The sequence below is a fragment of the Chelonia mydas genome, chromosome 5 (assembly GCF_015237465.2).
Source record: "Chelonia mydas isolate rCheMyd1 chromosome 5, rCheMyd1.pri.v2, whole genome shotgun sequence".
NCBI classification, from domain to species: Eukaryota; Metazoa; Chordata; order Testudines; family Cheloniidae; genus Chelonia; species Chelonia mydas.
Genome location: NC_051245.2, coordinates 118,742,092 through 118,764,135, shown reverse-complemented (window position 1 = coordinate 118,764,135; position 22,044 = coordinate 118,742,092). Strand labels below are relative to the sequence as shown.

Sequence of the window (22,044 nt, the reverse complement as noted above, 5' to 3'; positions counted from 1 at the left end):
CCAGAGGGATTTAGGCACTTAGGAGCCTTAATCCTATTAAGGTTTGAGATGAGACTTGGGCATTGCAACACTCAGCGTTGCGAAGCCGAAATACCTTTAAAAAGTTGGACCTCACTCCTCTGGCTATTAGGGGCCAAAATTTCAAGACAGCTCCATTCCCACATACGGATCTCAAGAAGAGCCAGGGTTTTTTAAGGTGCTCAACACCCAGTAGCTCCCACTGTGATGCCAGATTTTCAAGGTGAATCCCCAACAGGGTGAGCTCTTTAGGGGTAGGGAGGGGGAAATTTAACTCTTGACTCTGGTAAAGTTTTCAAGCCCCACGTGTGAGAGAATCTGTCTAATGAGTTAGGTACAACACAAATTCTTAGAGAGAGAAGAAAGCCAGAGAAGAGCTAGAGAATCCTTTGTAGGGAATTAGAGACACTGCATAGAAGGTGGAGGGAGAGAAAAAAAACAAAACAGAGCAAAGCCAGAAAGGGGAAGAAAGTGTAACAAAGCAGTCAGGTTAAAGTACATTTATTTTAAAAGACACACTAAACACAAGGCTGATTGCTGGGTACTGTAGCACATTGTGAGCTTGAGCTTTGCTAGCCCCCTTCTCCACTGGTTTGGGTGAAGTGCGCGGTGGAGGACATTCTGAGCACTGCCTGGGAACCCTCAGTTTGAGGCCTATGATCCTTCACCAAGAGCCCTGCCCACAAAGCTCCTGACTGGGGGAGATACCCAGCCTCACCCATTGGCTGGGTCACACTACTTGAGCTAGAAAAAGGCACAGGAAGTTGTCCAAACAACTAGGTGAATCCCTGGCTGGCTGCTACTGCAGACCCCTTCTACTTGCCTGACTTATTCCAGGTCCCTCCTCCTACATCCTACTCCCAATGCTCGCTCAGGCTTTGACCTGTGGCGCGGCACCCGACGCTGACCCTGGTTCCAGGCTTCTGACTAACCTGATCATCCCCAATCCCTACAAACATAGGCAGATGCCACAGAACAGGGGGTGCGGCCACACAGGTAGTTTTCATTCCAGGCTTATTTTTATGGTTACTTAGACCCAAATACCCATTCAGCACACCCCTGTCAGCAACTCCCACTTTCAGTAGCACACCGTGCCCAAACCAGGGCATTCGAGCAGGGCCTACTCAAACAGTGCTGGACAACAGAATCATTTTCCTTTACAGCAAACCTAGGAAATGCTATTCAAAAAAACTTCGTACAGGCTGTAGGGTTCAGCTTTCAAGTCAAGAAGTGCCAAAACTAACGTCGCCCTCCTCATGCATAGAGATTAAAATAGCATTTAAACTAACATTTAGATATTGACATACTATTATCTCATACTTTGTGTGCTCTCGTAAGGCACAACTGCTAAGATGGGCAGTGAATGAAGCAAAGAACCATGGATATTGTAAGCGCTCCTATGTGCTACAGTAATACAAATAATAAATAATGCAGAACCATAGAAATGTAGGGCTGAAAGGGACCTCAAGAGGTCATCTAGTCCAGCCCCCTGTGCTGAGACAGGGCCCAATATAGCTAGACCATCCCTGATAGGTGTTAGTCTAACCTATTCTTTAAAGCCTCTAAACACAGGGATTCCACAACCTGTTCAACTACCCTTATAATAAGGAAGTTTTTCCTGATATCTAATCTAAATCTCTCTTGCTGCAGATTAAGCCGATTACTTCTTGTCCTACCTTTAAGTGGACATGGAGAACAATCGATCACCATCCTCTTTAACACCACCACTTAACATATTTGAAGACGTATGTCCTCCCTGTATCTTTTTATCGCATGCCCAGTTGTTTTCCTTTCCTCAGGGGTCGGGTTTTCTAAACTTTTTATCATTTTTGGTGCTCTCCTCTGAATTCTCTCCTGTTGGTCATATTTTTCTTATAGCATGGCACCCAGAACCAGATACAGTACTCCAGCTTAGGCCTCAGCAGTGCCAAGCAGAGCAGGACAATTATCTCCTGTGTCTTACCTATGATGTGCCTGTTAATACACCCCAGAATGACATTAGCCTTTTTTGCAGCTGCATCACATTGATGACTCGTATTCCATTTGTGATATATTATAACCCTCAGATTCTTTTCAGCAGTACTACTGCCTACCCAGTTACAGAAACAGTACATCAAGTAGCCAAAAGTTAATCATGATGCACAAAGGTAGAATTAAGATTGCTATTCCCCAACCTCCATTTCCTTAACATATAATCTTCCCATAGGGCCATGTAGCATACTTGGCTCTTCCTCCAGGGACTCAGTGAAAGTCGGAAGCAGGAGGGGGGCACAGACTCCTTCCTTACTCCAGTAAGCTCAATGGTAAGTATTTGCAGAACTAAGTTAACCTGGAGGCAGGGGCGGCACCTGATGTGAAGTCCGCGCACTGAGCACTAGGTTCTTTACTGCAATGCAGGGCTTGCAATTTTTGAAAGCCACCCCTGACTAAGTCACTCAAAGGGAGTATTTGTATGAGACCATCCAGTGCGGCTGCAGCTCAGGGCAGTACCTTCTCGTAGTACTGGATGTTTTTATCTGCCATTCCCATAAGCAGCTGCCTAAAATCTTGGCGCTTGTTGTTCTGCCATCTCTCCATGTCGGCTTTCAGGTCAGCATTGAAGCATTCCACTCGGTCCTGACATTTTTCAACATCTGCTGGTACCTGAAGCGAGAAGCAGATTTTTCAGCAAGATAACGGCTAGTTGGAATAATGGTCCCCCTCCCACCCGATCATGTGTCTCCCCTCATTTAAAAGAAATGCTAATTATCCAGACTATGCTAAATAGGTCAAAAATTATGAATGAAAATATATTAGTCACTTCATCCTTTCACTTCCTTACCTTTGACCTCACACACACACGACATTTTTAGTTACTGAAAAGAGCAGAAGAAAAAAGCAACAGGTAAAATGGCTGCAACAGGTTGAGCCAAATCCTCACCTGCACCCAAATTTACTCCATCCAGAGTAGTTAGGGAAACTGTAGGTTGCTTTGTGTGTCTCCACACTCCCCAAACTTTAGTGGGAGCAAGGCATAAAGATAGTCCAAGGGAAGCTTAGTCAAGCTACAGTGAGTGGAAAGTTGGTCTTGTGGTTTAAGAATGAGACTAAAACGCTGGACATCTGGGTTCAATTTCTGGCTCTGCCCCAGACTGACTGTGGCCTTTGGCAAGACTGTCCCTCAGCTCCACATTTGGGCAATGGGGATAGTGCTTTCTTTCCTCTACCCTCGCTCTTGAGTTTCTGACTGTACGATCTTGGGTCTCTGTGCCGCACAAAGGACAAAGGGCAGAGATGGGGCACCTGCAAGGACTAGTGTACACAGCATCAATAGAAAGCAAGTTTAGGGGAATTTGTCACAAGTAAAACAAACAGCACTTAAGCCTCATGAGAAAAATTCCTTCAAAAAAGAGATCAACCTCCTTATTTCTCGGCAATGTTAGCTCTCTACATAGGGTAAGCCACCTCCTTGATTTTCCATGTCTGATACCGCCATACAAAATCTGAAGCTCTCCCGCTCTCAAAAAAGGATTGTCTGTTTAAATATTCCTTTTAATACCCTGAGGCGACACATACTGAATGTAGCTCTATATAAATAGTCCGGTTGTACGGTATTCCTGCCTATATCCATACACAGCAACAAGGAATCCTGGGTACATACTGTCTGCTTAGTGACCAGTGGATTAAGAGGTACAATCTACAGGATACGTGGTTGTTACAAGTTGGCTGCTCTGTAGAATATCCAATGTGCAGTTACGAAGGCAGAAGTCTGAGGGCCAGACAAGGCACAAGTCTGGAACAAACCATACATATAAGAGACTGAGGGTAGGTCTACACTACAGAATTATTTTGGTATACCTACATCGCTCAGGTGTGTGAAAAATCTACACCCTTGAGCGCTGGTGTAGACAGAGCTGTGTCAATGGGAGAGTCTCTCCTGCTGACATAGCTACTGCCTCTCGTGGATGTGGATTAACTACGCCAGTGGACGTGTGGTGCAGCTGTGCCAATGCAGCATTTTAAGTGTAAATGGGATGTAACTGAAGACCTTAACATTCCAGGGTCCACAATCCGCATTAAGGTCCACTGATCACAGGAACAGCAGATGGACTGTTTCGCACTAAAAACGGGCATAAATTATATTGGAAATTCTTTGCATCATGGACTGCAGTGACTTGTGTACACACCACTCCCAACAAAACTGCTTTGCATGCAGATATGAAGATGGCATATAACCAGAAAAGCCAGCTACAGCAATAGGCACATTAGAATTACTTAGGACAGCTAGACAGAAATACCTCCTAACTTCTGAATCACTCCAGCAACTGGCAGAACAAGGGGGAAAAAGGTACAGTTTTCAGAGGTGATGGAAACTCCTAGTGAAGTCAAATGGAGATGTGGGTACTCAGCTCCTCTGAAGAACAGTCTCTTGTCAACCTGACCACTAGGCACTAGCCAACTAATAGAGACACAAAGGTTGGAATTCTCAGAAGTACTCATTGCTGGGCTAACTCTGTTCTCTGCGGGCAATGGGAATCTTACCACTGACTTCAGTGACAGCCATTAACCGAACACTGGGCACTTCTGCAGAGCCCACCTGAAGGTGTGTAGTATAAGCCAAGACCATTCCAGAGTAGAATATTCAGGATACCAAAATGGAAATATTGTGCCAACAATGAGGCTCATATTTTGGTCCCTGCAGGAAGTTACGCTTCTACTTTAGGAGGTTCACATCTGTCAGCTTCCTCCAAACTTATATTGCCAGGATTATACTGGAGTTTGAGCCTCAAGGGAGAGCCATGCCCCCTTCTGAGCCAGAAGACAGAACTGCAAGGAAAGGGAAACTTAATTCTGCAGCAGCTCAGCTGAATTCCAATGGCTCAGTTTTATTATTAAAATAGGTCTACCTTTTATAGATGAATGTAAAAGCCACTTAGTAATCATGATTTTAATATCAAGTAATACTTTACTTTAAAAATCTACCACCAATGGCCTTGTCTATGTACGGATTTGACTACATTCATTTGAAAAAGCAGGGTGGATAAAAATCAATGATTTAAAAAAAAATCGGATTTTAATTTAAATTTGGTTTTTTTGGATAAAATGCTTTTGGAGGAAAAAACCTATGTAAAGATAAAGATACATTATAGTTCAAAGACATCTCATCATGGAATAGGGATTATAAATTCTAATTCTAAAGTATGAGACAATATAGTCAAACGTTTAAGAAAAGTTTTGTAAATGAGTTCCAATAGTTCACAGATTAGGGATCCAGTCTTATGGGGTTCCACAGGCTTCTGTATAGACTATTTAGATTAATCTTTCTATCTACCCAATGGGACTCAGTGCTCAGTCTAGAAGATACCACCAGAGACACTTAGATTTGCAGTTCTCAAACTGGATTTGGGTCTCCAGAGGTAACATGCTTGTTAACAGCAAAAATGTTTTAAAATAAATAATATAGAGAGGTGAGAAATAACAGACCGCAACCCTATTGTCCCTCTGCAAATTTGTGTACAGAGTCAATCCCTTACCTCTCTCTAAAAGTGCAAAGTTTCAAAAAGTTCAATGAATAGAAGATTGTTTGGGGTGGAATAAATCTGGACAAGGAGAAGTCTGGAAATAAGTGTGAGATAAATGTGAGACAAATGAAATATGCTTGTTTTGTTAAAATATACGTTTGCTGTTGAAGAAAAAAAATCCAGAATATATAACGTTGTTTTAGTTAAATAAAACAATTTCAATGTCTGTCTGGTGATGTTCTCCTCCTAATACAGCATGACAAGAAAATCCTCCAAATATTAATGATTAACCTGCTGAATTGGAGATAGATACTTATGAAGTCATTTGGAGGTGAACTGCTTCAATTACCTTTGGTAAGTGAAATAACCAAACCATCATTCATTTTCTGATACAGCTGTAAAACTAATCTGAAAAGTTTTCCAAATAAATCACTGTTTAAAAATGTATAGTGTCCCTTCTAAAAATGAAACCTACATCTATCTCTGAGTTGTGAAGAATATGTATTAATTTTATAATAACCAACAAGAATGCACTTTTATGTAGAAACCCATGATTAAATAGAGTCTTCCTGACTAGTGATTTAAACCATGATTTAAATCAAATCCACCCTGTGAAAAAGACAGGTTTACTTAAGCCAAGGCAAGCTCTTATGTAGAGAAGGTCCAGGAAATTATTTCTGAATCCAACTCCTGCTCCAAGTTTGAGTTCTTTGTACATGTTTAAATATTTGATAAAGAAAATGAGTTTATCATCTGTGTGGAATGTCTAACCTACCCTACAATCAAGTAGTGCTGTATTTTGATAAGCACAGAGCAAGAAAGCACAGTATCTATGTCTGCCCTGTAAGTGTTTATTTTCTAGCCCTCATTTACATTCTAAGTAGTAAAGGAGACATTGCACTTTCTGTTACTTCAAAATATAAGTCACCTGTTTGAACCCCTCTGGAAGATTACAAGGAAGGCTTTCCTTATCGGCATTCACTGAGCCTGCATACGCTAGTTATTGTGAGGTAGTGCTGGCAGAATGCTTGCCTGCAGACAGAGCTGAGATTACAAGTCCAGGAGTTTCCCAATCTTGTGCTTAGACCACATCTGACAGTGACGTCCCCCTCTGGCCTTGGGCAGATCACAGCCCATTTCAGCTTCCCCTTCTGGGGGGGGGGAGGGGGGAACACTTTGCTGAGGGCTTGTCTACACCACACAGCTTTTAGTGACAAGGCTGTGTCGATACAGCCTTGTCACTAAAAGTCAGCGTGTGTAAAAACGCTCTGTCAGTACTTTTGCAGACAAAAGACTTCCAGGCCCGCGAGCGGCGTTAGAGTGCTCCTGCCGACAAAGCTGCATTCACACTGCCACTTGCGTCGGCAAAACTTTTGTCTTTAGCGGGGGAAGGGGGGAGCTTTTTTAAGTACCCATGAAAGACCAAAGTTTTGTTGACAACTTCACTGTGTAGACATACCGTGAGTAATGCTCACAAGTCCCCTGAGATGTAGCTTTCAACACACTTCAGGAGCACTTTTACAATTCCCTGTAACTGGTTCTCAGCCTTTTCCATACCCCAAGGCTGCCTGGTCCATTTAGCAATGTAGGAAAGGTAGGGTAGTTGCAAGCCCATTACACTTGTTGGCACCCCTTATGTTGAGAACCCACATCAGATTCAGTCCCTCCCTGGAGAGAAGCATTCAGACCAAGCCAGTGCTGGCCAGTGAAATATTCTGCAAGAGCAGAGCCATGTCAGCAAGGAGATCTCACGTGTTCTGAGCTCAGGCATGGGATTCAGAACTTTGCTACATGAAAGCCACACTTGAATTTGGGAGAGGAACTGTTGATGATATGAATATGAAATAGGCCCTGGGCATACCACCTGGCTATCTTTGCTGAAGTGCTGAACTTCTACAGCCTCGAATACGGTTTTCAGTCCCCACTAGTATCCTCTTTGCTGCTGAAGTTTCCCAGTAATTTTAACAATTGGCCTGGGATGCAATAGACTGGATTATATAATCACAAGGCTACTATTTTCTGGTCATATTTGCATGGCTGGTGCCAAAGCCTAACCCAGGGCCAATCCAACCCAGCTGCTAGAAGAGATTGCTGGAAAGCTTTGAAGAGATTCCTCCACCTGTCAGTATACAGAAAAACAAAGTACTCATGTATGGATCCTCCTCACTCTGAAACAAAATTTAAGAGTTAGGCAAAAAGCCCATCTGTAATTTCATCCAGTTGTGTTGAGAAATATCCGCTCTCCTGAATTGTTCTAGACACTTGCTCCTAAACTTCTGCAGCACCATCAAGAATTTGTTCACAGACTGCATCACTGGAGATGGGAACTGCTTTGACTTGACTGGGCAGATCTCAGCACAACATTTAAGACAGCACAATCACGGTCTCTTGCAGGACTTGCATGATTAGAGTGTTGCCATTTAATAAACGAGTCTTCTGATTTTGTCAACCCACATGTTTTTGGGGGAATTCAGTGGATTTCTTTTGTAACAATAAATGCTTGCTCCCCAAATGGCTCAGTGCTTCTCTCTTTTAGTGGCCATACACAAATCCCAGAATTCTTTGCCAGCTACTGAGACAATGCCTTGGAGAGATCACCATAGCTAACAAGCATTTTGATGCGTGCATGGGTCTGAGCCCACCAGAGGGACAGACGCACTGAAGAGAGAAGAGGAGGCGTGGAGGACACCAGCCTGCTGCCTAGTGTTAGGGGGCTTATTCCTTCACCCACTTACTTCCCTGGTCCTTCTCGCATGAACAGAGAGCAACAATACCCGAAGTCCAAAGGTGCAAACAATTCGATGTTTATTGGGGTGAACTTCCAGCAAGCATGATTCCAGTTTCCTTCCTTAGTGTCCCCCTTCCCAGCTCTGACACCACAGGGCCTTACCCCCATTCCCTGTTCCCATCTCCCCCTTTAGCAAAACATGATTCCAATTTCCTTACCCCCATTCCCTGTTCCCATCTCCCCTCCCCACACACACCCCCCTTAAAGTTAACCCGTCCCCCTTATTTTCAGGCTTGACTTGTTTTTTCACCTCCCTTTCCTGGAGGGCCATAATCTGAGACTTCTAGTAGCTTGTTTGCTGATCAGATGTATTCATTATTTGCAGCTCCTTTGTGCCCATCAGCTAGGTAATTTGCATTTACACAGAGGCTTACTAGCTTGCTTTTGGATCCAAAGCTGTTAGCAGCTCAGACATGGTCTTAAAAGGGAAACATTTTACTTCCACTAGAGTTCTGATTACTTTCCACTTTCATCTCCTGCTCCAAAACACACAGAGATCTGAAAAAAGAAAGCACAACCTATTGTGGCCCCTTTTGGAGCCCTAATAGGATTTTAATTAAGAACCATGTTTTATTTGCATTTCTTTTACCCCTTCTCCAATATACACTGCACACATCCTGGGAAAATGCAAATTCCTTCCATATAGTTTAACCTCCATAACATTATATTAGCCAAATTAATCTTACACAAGGTGTAACTGCCTCCCCCATGCCCAGAGTTTTCACGCACACCCACCAAAGCAACAATCTGATCCCACAGAGCCACCCCAAGGCTCAGTGTTCCCATCATTAAACTGGAATCATGCTTGCTGGAAGTTCACCCCAATAAACAACGAATTGTTTGCACCTTTGGACTTCAGGTAGTGTTGCTCTCTGTTCATGCGAGAAGGACCAGGGAAGTAAGTGGGTGAAAGAATAAGCCCCCTAACACCCAGCTCCATGAACAGTGCAGGGAGCATACCGTGAAATCCAATTAACACCCCTTGAGGGAAGGGCAAGATGCAGCTGTAGACAGGTCTAAGACAGACAAGAGACAATATTGACCAAATTTCAAGGCATACTAGAAAAAAAAATATCACACTCCATTGACACAGAATGGACATTGCTGTGACTGACAATTAGCGCCTCTTGGATCTTTTGTTTCAGGCTGCCCACGGATTCAGGCAGGGATCTCTGAAACTGTAAGGGCTACACATGCATTTTTCCCCCCCAAATGAAAGGAAAAATAGGGAGGTTTGTCAAAAAGCCACTAACACACCTGTTGGTGAGCCTACCACCAATCCCTTTCTCTAGGGGTTCTTGCAACCCAGAGGTTCAGAATCCCTGTCCCATAACAAATCCCTGGGTGCGAGGACACACCGATGGTCACCAGTTAAGCCACGCGCACTCTACATCAGGGATCACAGCCACAACCTCTATGAATCATAGAATATCAGGGTTGGAAGGGACCTCAGGAGGTCATCTAGTCCAACCCCCTGCTCAAAGCAGGACCAATCCGCAACTAAATCATCCCAGCCAGGGCACTGTCAAGTCTGACCTTAAAAACCTCAAAGGAAGGAGATTCCACCACCTCCCTAGGTAATGCATTCCAGTGCTTCACCACCCTCCTAGTGAAATAGTTTTTCCTAATATCCAACCTAAACCTCCCCCACAGCAACTTGAGACCCTTACTCCTTGTTCTGTCATCTGGTACCACTGAGAACAGCCTAGCTCCATCCTCTTTGGAACCCCCTTTCAGGTAGTTGAAAGCAGCTATCAAATCCCCCCTCATTCTTCTCTTCTGCAGACTAAATAATCCCAGTTCCCTCACCCTCTCCTCATAACTCATGAGTTCCAGTCTCCTAATCATTTTTGTTGCTCTCCACTGGACGCTTTCCAATTTTTCCACATCCTTCTTGTAGTGTGGGGCCCAAAACTGGACAGTACTCCAGATGAGGCCTCACCAATGTCGAATAGAGGGGAATGATCATGTCCCTCGAACTACTGGTAATGCCCGTACTTATACGGCCCAAGATACCATTAGCCTTCTTGGCAACAAGGGCATACTGTTGACTCCTATCCAGCTTCTCGTCCACTGTAACCCCTAGGTCCTTTTCTGCAGAACTGCTGCCTAGCCATTCGGTCCCTAGTCTGTAGCAGTGCATGGGATTCTTCTGTCCTAAGTACAGGACTCCGCACTTGTCCTTGTTGAACCTCATCAGATTTCTTTTGGCCCAATCCTCTAATTTGTCTAGGCCCCTCTGTATCCTATCCCTACCCTCCAGCGTATCTGCCACTCCTCCCAATTTAGTGTCATTTGCAAACTTGCTGAGGGTGCAATCCACACCATCCTCCAGATCATTAAGTGAAGTTATTGAACAAAACTGGCCCCTGGACCGACCCTTGGGGCACTCCGCTTGATACCGGCTGCCAACTAGACATGGAGCCATTGATCACTACCCATTGAGCCCGACGATCTAGCCAACTTTCTATCCACCTTATAGTCCATTCATCCAGCCCATACTGCATTAACTTGCTGACAAGAATACTGTGGAAGACCGTATTAAAAGCTTTGCTAAAGTCAAGGAACAACACACCCACTGCTTTCCCCTCATCCACAGAGCCAGGTATCTTGTCATAGAAGGCAATTAGATTAGTCAGGCACGATTTGCCCTTGGCGAATCCATGGTGACTGTTCCAGATCACTTTCCTCTCCCCTAAGTGCTTCAAAATTGATTCCTTAAGGACCTGCTCTATGATTTTTCCAGGGACTGAGATGAGGCTGACTGGCCTGTAGTTCCCTGGATCCTCCTCCTTCCCTTTTTTAAAGATGGGCACTACATTAGACTTTTTCGAGTCGTCCAGGACCTCCTCCGATCGCCATGAGCTTTCAAAGATAATGGCCAATGGCTCTGCAATCGTATCCGCCAACTCCTTTAGCACTCTCGGATGCAGCGCCTCCGGCCCCATGGACTTGTGCTCGTCCAGCTTTTCTAAATAGTCCCGAACCACTTCTTTCTCCACAGAGGGCTGGTCACTTCCTCCCCATGCTGTGCTGCCCAGTGCAGTAGTCTGGGAGCTGACCTTGTTCGTGAAGACAGAGGCAAAAAAAGCACTGAGTACATTAGCTTTTTCCACATCCTTACTCTGAAACCTGTCATTATGCAAGGCACTGCATTTAGCCGCATGGAGTGGAAATTCGCTGGCAGTGAGGTGGGAGGAAGTTTTGTTTCATGGCCTCTGTGTGTATATAATGTCTTCTGCAGTTTCCACGATATGCTATGCATCCGATGAAGTGAGCTGTAGCTCACGAAAGCTCATGCTCAAATAAACTGGTTAGTCTCTAAGGTGCCACAAGTACTCCTTTTCTTTTTACGAATACAGACTAACACGGCTGTTACTCTGAAACCTGTCACTAGGTTGCCTCCCTCATTCAGTAAGGGGCCTACACTTTCCTTGACTTCCTTCTTGATGCTAACATACCTGAAGAAATCCTTCTTGTTACTCTTAACAACTCTTGCTAGCTGCAACTCCAAGTGTTATTTGGCCTTCCTGATTTCACTCCTGCATGCTTGACCAATATTTTTATACTCCTCCTCCCTGGTCATTTGTCCAATCTTCCACTTCTTGTATGGGCTGACCGAAAAGCTGTTCTCCATTAACTGTAGGGTAGTATTAGAGATTATGGATGGGGGTGAGATAAGTGGACCAGCGTGTAATTTTTCAGAAGCACCTAAGTGACTTAAGTGCACTAGCCCCACTTGAAAGTCTATAGGACTTAGGCGCTTTACATACACACACACAAATGAAGTTCTGGCCCCACTGAAGTCAACTTCTGTTTATTTCAGTGGGATCAAGGTTTTACTCTTGGTTTCAGAGATGGCGAACACCTGCAGCTCCTGTTGAAGTCAACGGGAGCTGAGGTGCTTAGTCTGGAAGACAGGCTCCATCTCGGGAAGGCCAGTCAAGAAGGGCGAGTACCCAGTAGACGACAGTAACTCAAACATACAGCTAGTGCAGGCAAAAACCACAAAAAAGTGTTCTGAATTTGTGAAAAGAAAAGGAGGACTTGTGGCACCTTAGAGACTAACCAATTTATTTGAGCATGAGCTTTCGTGAGCTACAGCTCACTTCATCGGATGCATCTAACCAATTTATTTGAGCATGAGCTTTCGTGAGCTGCATCCGATGAAGTGAGCTGTAGCTCACGAAAGCTCATGCTCAAATAAATTGGTTAGTCTCTAAGGTGCCACAAGTCCTCCTTTTCTTTTTGCGAATACAGACTAACACGGCTGTTACTCTGAAACCTGTCATTCTGAATTTATGAACGTAACAGAATAAAACTGGGTCCAATTTCAGGCTTAAATTACAACATGTCCTTTTAAGGCCCCTGAATATTTTAACTGACTGCAAGGAAGCCAACTGACAAAGCTGTAAATTAATTTTTACATGCGTATGATTCCAGTAATCTTGTTCTAATTAAAGATCGGAGTAGAGGCTTAAGTATTTTAAATTTTCATTAACCTAAAAATGAGGAAAAAAATCAACCAACTATTGATTTAAGCTTTTTAATTCTGGCAGCAGCGATACCATCATGGGAAAAGAAGAAATGTGCTGCTGAGACAAACTTTGACATTAAGTACATGTGGAATGAGGAAAGTAGAAGCCTGTATCCAGTTGAGACTGATCAAAAATACAGTTGATATTCTTCATTACAAAGTCATGATTTAAGCACTAATGGAGGTTGTATGAATAAATCCCCACCCCACATATGCAGTATAACCTTAGGACTTTAGGATTTCTGCTGTAGAATTTGTACCATGTCTAGAATTCTATTTATGCAGCAATGGACACGGACGATTTTGTATAGCTCTCTACAGTGCACTTCATGAATGTGCAATGAATTTGGTAGTAGGTTTAGTCATTAAGAGCCAGAAAAATCAGAATTAAGGCTAAAAATCTCATGCGCATATGATCACTGATTAGGGACTAACCCATTGCGAGCAACTCAAGGATGGGAATTTGCATTTCCTTCTTATGGGTTTCCTTTAACGATGTGCAATTCAGTTTACATTGCCAACAACATGTGAAATACTTCAAGTCTGCCTTTCTGAATTCAGCCAGAAGTTCTGTATAATCAGACTATTTACTGTTCCCATAGATTCATTGTGCCTCTAAGCTTTGGGACAAAGAGCCAGATGCCACAATTGGTGCTCAGTGCTCATGGAGTCCCTTTAGTTAAGGGTGCGTTTATTATTTTACTTTTGCTACATTAGTAATTGAGATTTCAATACGTACAATGTTTCTAATACAGAATTCCACGGCCAAGTTAGGAGAGAAATGGGAATGAGAGGGGTCCTTCTATATCTGAAACTGCTGAAGGCAAAACACTGCAGAGATCGCAAATGGACTCTCACACCAAATACAAAAGCAAATAAAATTATATTGGATACATATGATGACTATCTGAAGTTAAGCAAAGTATATCCTGATTTAGTATCTGCTGGCTTAAAACACAAGAATTTTAATCACAGAATCTGATTTAATACATGCACACTTGTTCAGCCTAAATAATTAAAATGAGACTGTATCAAGACAAATTGCTGTTAGAATTTGGACATGACTCAAGAGTCTGTTGGGAATCAGGTCAGGTTATGAAGTACAGCAAATCCTAAAATGCCCTCCAGTGGTTAAGAAGAGGGAAAATGTTTCTTGGATCCTTCTCAGTCATTGCAACCAACAGCAAATAAACTTCTGCTAGACCACCAGATAAAATTTTTGACAGAACTATCTTGTTGACATATTAACTTCAACAGATTCCAAAATAAACGGAACAGTACAACTTCAGTGTGGGGTAACAAAAGTCCAACTCATTGCAAATTCCAGTTCTTCTGGCCTGTTTGTTTGGTTTCTACATTCCATTAGACCATGCAAACAACTAAAAAACATTCAGTGAAAGCAAGACAAAGCCAGAGATCAAATGATAACCTTACCCAGTATAGCAGCGATTGCTATTCAGCTTTTTCATTTTAAGTTGTTTCAAAGGTTTAGAAGACTTAACTATTTTAAAAAAAACTTCCAGCCTGTCCCAGGTTCTAGGCAGCAGCAGTGGTAGCATTGTTTGAACAAAAATGTCATGATGCCCATTGGCTCAGCTCTATTTGAGTGGTTAAGGAAACAACCAGGACGATCTCATTGTGTTGGAAGGCTTTTGCATATGTCTAGCTAGAAAGTTGTTGTTGAAGTTAAATTTGCAAGCGGGCACCATTTAAAGGGAAGCAAACTTTGCTGCTATTTTGGAAAACCTGAAAGGGCCAAGATGATGAAAATAGCTACTGAAAATGTAGAACGTTGTTGCATTAAAAACTCTTCAGCAGTGAATCTCTCAAATACTGTACAGCATAAGTGGAAGTGGCTGTTTTTCTACCGAAGGACACATTTGTGTCCAATGTAAATTAAGAACTGTGTGTGTTAAAGACGCAACTCTATGGGCCCTCCATCCACTAAATGGGCTGCAAACCCTAGGCACAGTGGGGAGCACTGATGTTGGAGGAAACCACGTTTAATCAGTGTTTCCCAGCCAAGTGCCAATAAGATCCTTCAATTAAAATTTAAAATAGTGAGGGATAATCATTATGCAAAGCTCTTAACTCAAGCTCCCCATTTAAGTATCTTCAGTTTCTGCTCCTCAAGATTCAGAGGCAGACAGAGACCGCAGGAGAAGATTGAGGGTCGAAAAGTCGAAGTGTGAGCAGATTGGGAAGGAGAGATTAAGTGTATTATGCTCATGATGGACGTTGCTGCCATAATTCACAAAATACAACTTGAGGCGTTACGTTACCATACAGCAATGCTATGCAGACCATGCCAAGTTGCTGCATGGTCTCAACGCAAAACCCAACTAAGACTGATTACTATTTGGAGTTAATGTACCTGCTTGTTATGTGTGCATCTCTTTCCACCTTTAGGTATCTGTAGGTGTAGCAACTAGGTAAATCAACACCAAATAGTAGCTAATCTTGGTTGGGTTTTAAATTGAGACCAGGAAGCAACTTCTCCTGAAGGTGGCAATGGATGCACCTCACTAACATAACAAAGATCATTTGTTCTTAAAGGGCCTGATCTGAAGCCCACTGAAATCAACGAGAGTCTTTCCACTGGCTTCAGATCAGGCCTACAGCAGCTGCTAGCTTACTCTTACTCCTTTCTACACTGAATTTGGCTGTTGACGCATTCTCCTTGGCTCGCCTCCTAAAGCCAGCTTGCAGCTACATGACAAGACATTGCTCTGCCTTGCACTGCTGTTTTTCAGAAGGCACGAGATTGAACACAGATCTAGAAACAAAAATTATCTCCATTTCTCCAGAGTTTTCAGTTGAGAGAAGCTGAATGACAAATATGCCACTTGTTTCGTGAAGTGGTTTCAAATGCTAACCTTGGGGCGCTCCTCCTTTTTCAAGGCCACAGCTTCCAATTTTGCTTCATACTCGGCTTGAACTTGGTCTCTTTTCTTTAGCACGTTCTAGGAAAGAGAAAAAAACCAAAAAACATAAGACTGAAAATGTACAAAATCTTGACTCCCCCTTCCTGCTCACCCCACAAGAGTTGCAGCCTGGATTCAACAACTGAAGTGCCACTGAAGTCACAGGTCTGCCTTTCAGAGGCCACTCCTGTTTTACAGGCATCTATGAAGAGGCTTTTGAATCAAAATAAAAAAGCACTCCAGGCTGAATGCTTTAGCCTGTGAGCAGATGCCAGATGACATTTGTAGCTGTTTGCTTACAGACAAAGTCAAAACTCCCAGCTTTGCAAATGACTTGCATTGTGACCTTTGGCAAGTCACTTATCTTCTCCTGAAGATGAAAACGATGAATAAAAGGATAAACATTAACACTGAATGGGGTTGAGAGGGTTAGTTTGTAAAGCTTTCCAATATGCCCAAGCAACAAGGGAAGGAATGAGTTGGCAAGCAACATTGTTCCTAAAGCGATGTACTTCTACCACAGCCCGCCCACTCATAGCTTTCTGCAAAATCCTTTTGAAATGAATTTCCATGCTGAGTCTCAGACCAAAGGTCAATTTTGGACAAAGTCCTCTCCCTTGTTTTTGCACTATGTGATGGTGAAAAAGGTTCCCACTTTTGTACATGAAACATTCAATTTTTGAGTTATTCAAGTTCATGATTTCTAGCTGACTAGCCCTCACTGAATAAGGATCTCCAGATATATTGATAAAGCTAGAAGACAGCTAATTTTACTTTACAACCATGTACAAGATATCTAGGAAGTATAGTTACAATATTAACAGGACTAGGGAGTAACCAAATTATGTAATAGACGTTTGCCATAGAGTAGTAATTGTGTCTTTGCCTACGGTAGCTATTCCCTACCCGCGTTGAGTTTACAGCATAACTAGTAATACTATATTAAAATGGGACATCCATACTGGGCAATGACTTATGCAAGTTTTTGCTTGAGAGGGGAGTAATTGATGCCCTGGGAGACTTGCTCTCCAGAACAAAAATAAGGAAGAAGAATCTGACCCATATAGGGGATGACTAAGGAGCTTAGTCAAGTGGGCTGGTACCTAGCTGGTGTTTCCAAGGGCCATTCAATTGCCAGGCACAGCCACACCAGCGTGGAAGAGGTCAGAGTTTGGGCAGCCAGTTTGACCAAGGTTCTCTCTGTTTACCTATCAAATAGAAATTTTAAAAAACAGCAACAGCTGTTTAACTCAAAGACAACGAGTGAAAATACTTATGAAAATAACCACACGCATCTATTCATCATCATACTCCCCTCTCCACTTCCACCTACACCACATGCCAAGGGAAGAGTCACCATTTCAATATCAACAAGGCCATGTTTTTCAGTTATGCATGAAGAATCAACCAATATTACCAGAGTCTGGTTTTATCAGTTTGAAGTACAGCGGAGGAGGATGTGTGTTTTTCCTAAAGACTAACGTCCCAGTACTGTAACCTCCAAGACTATAATTTTTTTAAAATGCCAACCATGTATTCAAAGGTGAGCATGACAAAGGAAGACAGTATCCCTACTCCAGAGAGGATACTACACAATCTCCCCCAAGACACAGGGGGCAATAAAGGAGAGAATGTTCAAAACATCAATGTGCGTGTGGCAACGCTTTAGTTCCAGTTTCTGAAGTTAAGCATGTTATTGGCTACATTTGCCTGTAGCAAAACGTGACATCAGTTCTCAGTATGAGACTAGGTGGAATTTTTCTCTGCAGTTGTTTCAGATTTTTAGTGCACCAAAAGCATGACTGGTATTTAACAAGTATTTCCGCTCACGTACAAAAGGGATATTGGGAGAAAGTAAACCTTATGAGGAATTTTTTAATTAATAGTTGCCTTGGAGTAGAGTGACCAGCACCCACCATGGATACATGTTTGGAACCAGTAAAGTAAGTTGGACCTGTACCAGCAAGGTCCAGGGATCAATAGGCATCGTATCAGTAAACTAGATTCACAGGACAAGTGACTGGAGAGTACTGCTACTGGGGGGTGAGCCCACAATGTGTTCAGAATCATATGTTAACTGACTAGCCAGGTCTAGATGCCCGTTAACATTTCTCCAGCAGATGGAACAAAACAATCTACAGGAGAAGGAGGAATCTCTCTAGCATCTCCAAGTTATCTGTTCTTAGCTGTGGCCCAAAATACTCAGTAAATTCCCAGCGAAGTGTAAAGAATGCTACTTGACACTTCTGGACCACCTTCCAGCCAAGGATCTGAGAGTACACCACACTTAATTTGCACAACATTCCAGTGAAATAGGGATCTTATTTAATAAGATGGGGGAACTGAGGCACGTGCCGCCGCTCAGGGACTTGCTCAAAGCCACACAGCACATCAGTGGTAGATTTGGGAATATAACTCCAGTTGACTCCTGGTCCTGTGCTATAACTGCTAGGCCATCCTCAAAAGGATGGCAGTGAATGCTGGCATAGGTCCCTTCCCCTTCTAGGAGGTCTTTCAAAAGTCTTATGTACTGAAATGATAATATTCTTTACCTTGGTCCACAGCTTCCAGACCCATGTGTGGCTTTCCACTCAGTCCAGAGCACCCCCAGGAGTTTCACAAACAAGTTGGAGCCCAAGAGAGGGAAATAGGTGGCAGGAAACAATTGTCTTTTGCAACACAACAACTGTTCAGACACCCTAGAGAAGGTGGCCTTTTCAAACACACACTCATGCCCATGACAGATCAGTTTCATCTCACTCAAATCATGAATTTTATTTTTTTTAAAACATCAGACACTTTAAATATTTATAATGCAGTTTTAGAGCTATGCCATTTACCTAATACCCAAGCACACAGTTGGGACGGCATGTACTAATGCTGTCAATATGCCCCTCTGTTTAATCACAATATTTTAATAGTCAGCATAAATTACATATAACAGGGTTTCTTACCCTTCACATGTACCTCCCCATGGAATATAGCATATCTGCAATCAGAAAGCAAGGCAGGTTAGCTGCTTCTGTTTACGAGAAGAGCTTTACCATGATTGTTCAGTTGTTGCTGGGACATTCCAAATATGGCAACTGTTTTAAACACAAGCCTCCTAAACATCCTCATTTCTCCCCAGATCTGTGAGGTCTTCTGTCAAACTAGTTCTTCTAGTTCTCAGAGGCTCAGGAACTGTTCAGCTCTGACTAGGACGGTGCCCTAAGGAATGATCTCTCCTCAAATTAAAGTTTGGCCATTTAGTCTGGGATAAAACTGCGTAAGCGCAGCTATAAGCAAAGGGCACATGACAGCCTTCCCTGTAGCAAAACAAATGTTAAGCATAAACCAGGCTTTTGTTATAACCATGTTTTCACATGCTCCTGCTACTCTCAGCTGCAACTCCTAGTAGCAAGTCTCCTTTCCAGTTGTTGGCTATGGTCAGGCTAACAGAACCTCTAAGCTTGGAGCTTTGCATGTGTGCAGAGGAATTCCTCGCTTCACCGGACAGCAGTCCCTGTCCCTCAATCCAAGATAAAAGATTGGAGTGGTTCCAAAGGGAGACTGACCCACTCTTCTCAGCCAGAGATGGATGGCTGTGATGCAAGATTGCTTTGGTACTAATAGGAGTTTAAAAGGTTGTCATTGTATGGATTGTCCTTTGAATAAGGTACAAACGAGTTCCATGTAGGAGGCAAAGATGAAGAGAAGCAAAACCAGGTTAAAAAAATTAAAGGTTTGGATTTAATCAAAAGTATAAGAATTAAGGCATACAAACCTCTAAGGCTACAAAGTTATCTATAATTTTTGTATGTTACAACCGAACAGATTTAGTCATGGAAGCAAGGTGCTTTAGCACATGGAAGACTCTAGTGTTTATAGCAAAAGACTGGACATCATCCGACACAGGTTCTACTCCTGACAATCCCATCAACTCACTGGTTGACCTTGGGCAGTTGCCTAACCTCTCTGTGGCTAAGCTCCACCATCTGCAAAATTAAGGACAAAGGTGGATAAGTTATAAGGAACTGAAGTTCTGAGGTGAGGGGTGCAAAGAGTAAAAAGTTTTAAAAGTTTGCTTCTCATACTTTAAGTGTAATCATCTCCTATGATGGCTAGCTTCCCACTGCTACAGGCTTCATGAAGCAGTCCAGTGGAGAAGGCAAACATGCCATCATGACACATTGACACCTGCTTTTGGGTATAAGCAGAGCACGATGACGCTTCCAGTTGAAGCTATTTGGAGTAGGAAGTTGCCATCTGTGGATGGTTTTTCCATCCTGGACTTTGACCTGAAGAAACACCAAGCTCTTTGGAAGAGATCTCATGTACAGCAGAGCGTAAAGTATGTACTTAAACTGCTATTACAATCACCACCATCTTTCTAACTTTTTTGGGGGTGAGATTCACCACTCAATATGAACGGAATTTTCTTCCTGGGTTTTGTGAATTGAAGTCAGACCTTCTCCTTATTGTACTAAAATACTGTGCTCCAACTAACAGGCAGACAAAGAGGTAATTCAACCTTTCATTAGATAGCTTGCATACAGGTTTCTCTTTTAGTTTAGAGGTTACATGTACTTTTAAAAGAAAAAAAGTTGGAAGAGGACTAAAATTCAGTCTTCATGAGGACGAAGCAGAGCCATTAAAGTCCTAGAACTTACAATATTTCGAAGGAGGATTGTAATTCCAGAACCATCAACTGAAATACATATATGGATAAGCATACATCATTGCCTTGTTAGGGGCTCACCAGAGCTGCTCTCTAGCCAAGATGACTTTCTAGAGGAGTTTTCTTCTAGTTCCACCTGATGTTTGAAAATCTCATGCTTTGCATCTATGTTGGCTTGCGTTCTGTAAAGCCTTGCCCCAGAATCAAACACCAAGCCAAAACCAGAGTGATTAATTTCAGCACTCAACATGATTAACCCAATTAATATTTTTTGCATGTTTCATTGAACAAAAAACCTAATACGTGCCTCAAATCTGAACAGAGAAAGAAATGTACTTGTAATGCAGGGAGTTTAACACTTATGCAAGCACATGACTGAGAGAAAGTTTTAGTGAAGATATCAATTAACTTCTCCTTAATATCCCAAGTGAGATTTAAGAATAATTTAAAGCACAAAAACAAACAATGCCTATTAACTGATCCTGCATATTGAACAGACTGCATCAATGCTCTTATTCACTAAAGAGGCACGTTCTATTCAGAACATGCATGCAGATTTGTGGCAAGGGAATTATTTGTATCTTACCCAAGTAATACACTAGGATTTTATCCAACAAGTGGCATATTGCAAAACATCTGATGTTCCTGGTTTTGTAAGGGGAAAAAAGCCACACCAAAGCTAGGTCATTGAACACCACTACTTAAAAGTTATGCCACTGTTTTGGTTCACAGAATTTAGATGCTAGACAACCACGGGAGATAGATTTGCAAGAAGGTTCCATGCAGCGTCCAGCTTATCACCGATTTTAGTAACATGTTTTTGTAATATCGCTCTCTTTCATACAAAGAGTTTTAGATAGGGCTCTCCAAGACTCAAGTTTGACTCCTAAAAAGGACAGCATGTTGAAAGACAAAAACACATTGCCATTACCAATAGGAGAACAATTCTAAAATGTAGATCAAATGCACATGGCCTCTGTTTAGGCAGAACAAGACCATGACACAAATTTGACATTATGTGCATAATATTTTTCTGACCCTGGGTAGAAACACTAAGAATAAAAAGCTAATCTTTATTAGGAGAAACAATCCCTACAAGATTACATTTCACAGCTAGGTTTCTCTATGCTTATTCCACCCTCCCACCCCCTAAACAAAAAAAGTGTGGACCCGCTGTCAAATGGTCTCCGTTACCTTCATGGACTCAGAGTACAAGATGTACTCCCTGAGTACAGGCAGGGAGTCCTCCGTCATGTCATCACTCAGTTCCTCGAGAGCAGTACAGCAGTTCCCGATACAGGCAGACACTCCTTCCAGGGGTTCTGCTAGCTCCACTTCTAACCCACCCCAGGTGGAGTAAACTGGTCCATACTCTCGCAGTTCCACCAGGTATTCTGGAACAGACATCGAGAGGAAACAAATTTCGATTTTACAGTGACGTTCAGGCAATTTGGTTTAAAAAAGCTGTGACGATTTAACCATCATACTCGATTCAAACGTTTGGAAAGGCTGATCAGGTCACTGCTATCAATTGATGCACGTAACCAGATGCAGAGGAGCGGTAAGGCAGGCAGATATTTACCAGAAAAACTCTAGACTTTACAAAGCACGCTTCT

The 22,044-nt window shown here is 42.6% G+C and overlaps 2 protein-coding genes across 5 annotated transcripts in view; one reads left to right on the top strand and one right to left on the bottom strand.

Annotated features, from left to right (window-relative positions):
• SLC46A2 (solute carrier family 46 member 2) overlaps nucleotides 1-12,274 on the top strand; it is a 30,703-nt gene extending 18,429 nt beyond the window's left edge. The window contains exons 5-6 of one of the 2 annotated variants that reach the window (XR_006291289.1): nucleotides 5,775-5,873; nucleotides 12,163-12,274. The gene's annotated coding sequence lies outside the window, so the exon portion shown is untranslated. Of the gene's footprint in view, nucleotides 1-5,774; nucleotides 5,954-12,162 lie in introns of those variants that run through there. The other variant, XM_007062314.4, reaches the window with a different exon arrangement.
• The window catches only part of SNX30 (sorting nexin family member 30), a 68,562-nt gene that overhangs the window by 7,225 nt on the left and 39,293 nt on the right, over nucleotides 1-22,044 (bottom strand). For all 3 annotated transcript variants that reach the window (XM_037902151.2, XM_037902150.2, XM_037902149.2), the window contains 3 exons: nucleotides 21,623-21,822; nucleotides 15,721-15,807; nucleotides 2,509-2,661 (listed from right to left, as the gene is read on the bottom strand). In XM_037902151.2, coding sequence (XP_037758079.1) covers nucleotides 2,509-2,661; nucleotides 15,721-15,807; nucleotides 21,623-21,822 — 440 coding nt within the window. The remainder of the gene's footprint in view (nucleotides 1-2,508; nucleotides 2,662-15,720; nucleotides 15,808-21,622; nucleotides 21,823-22,044) is intronic.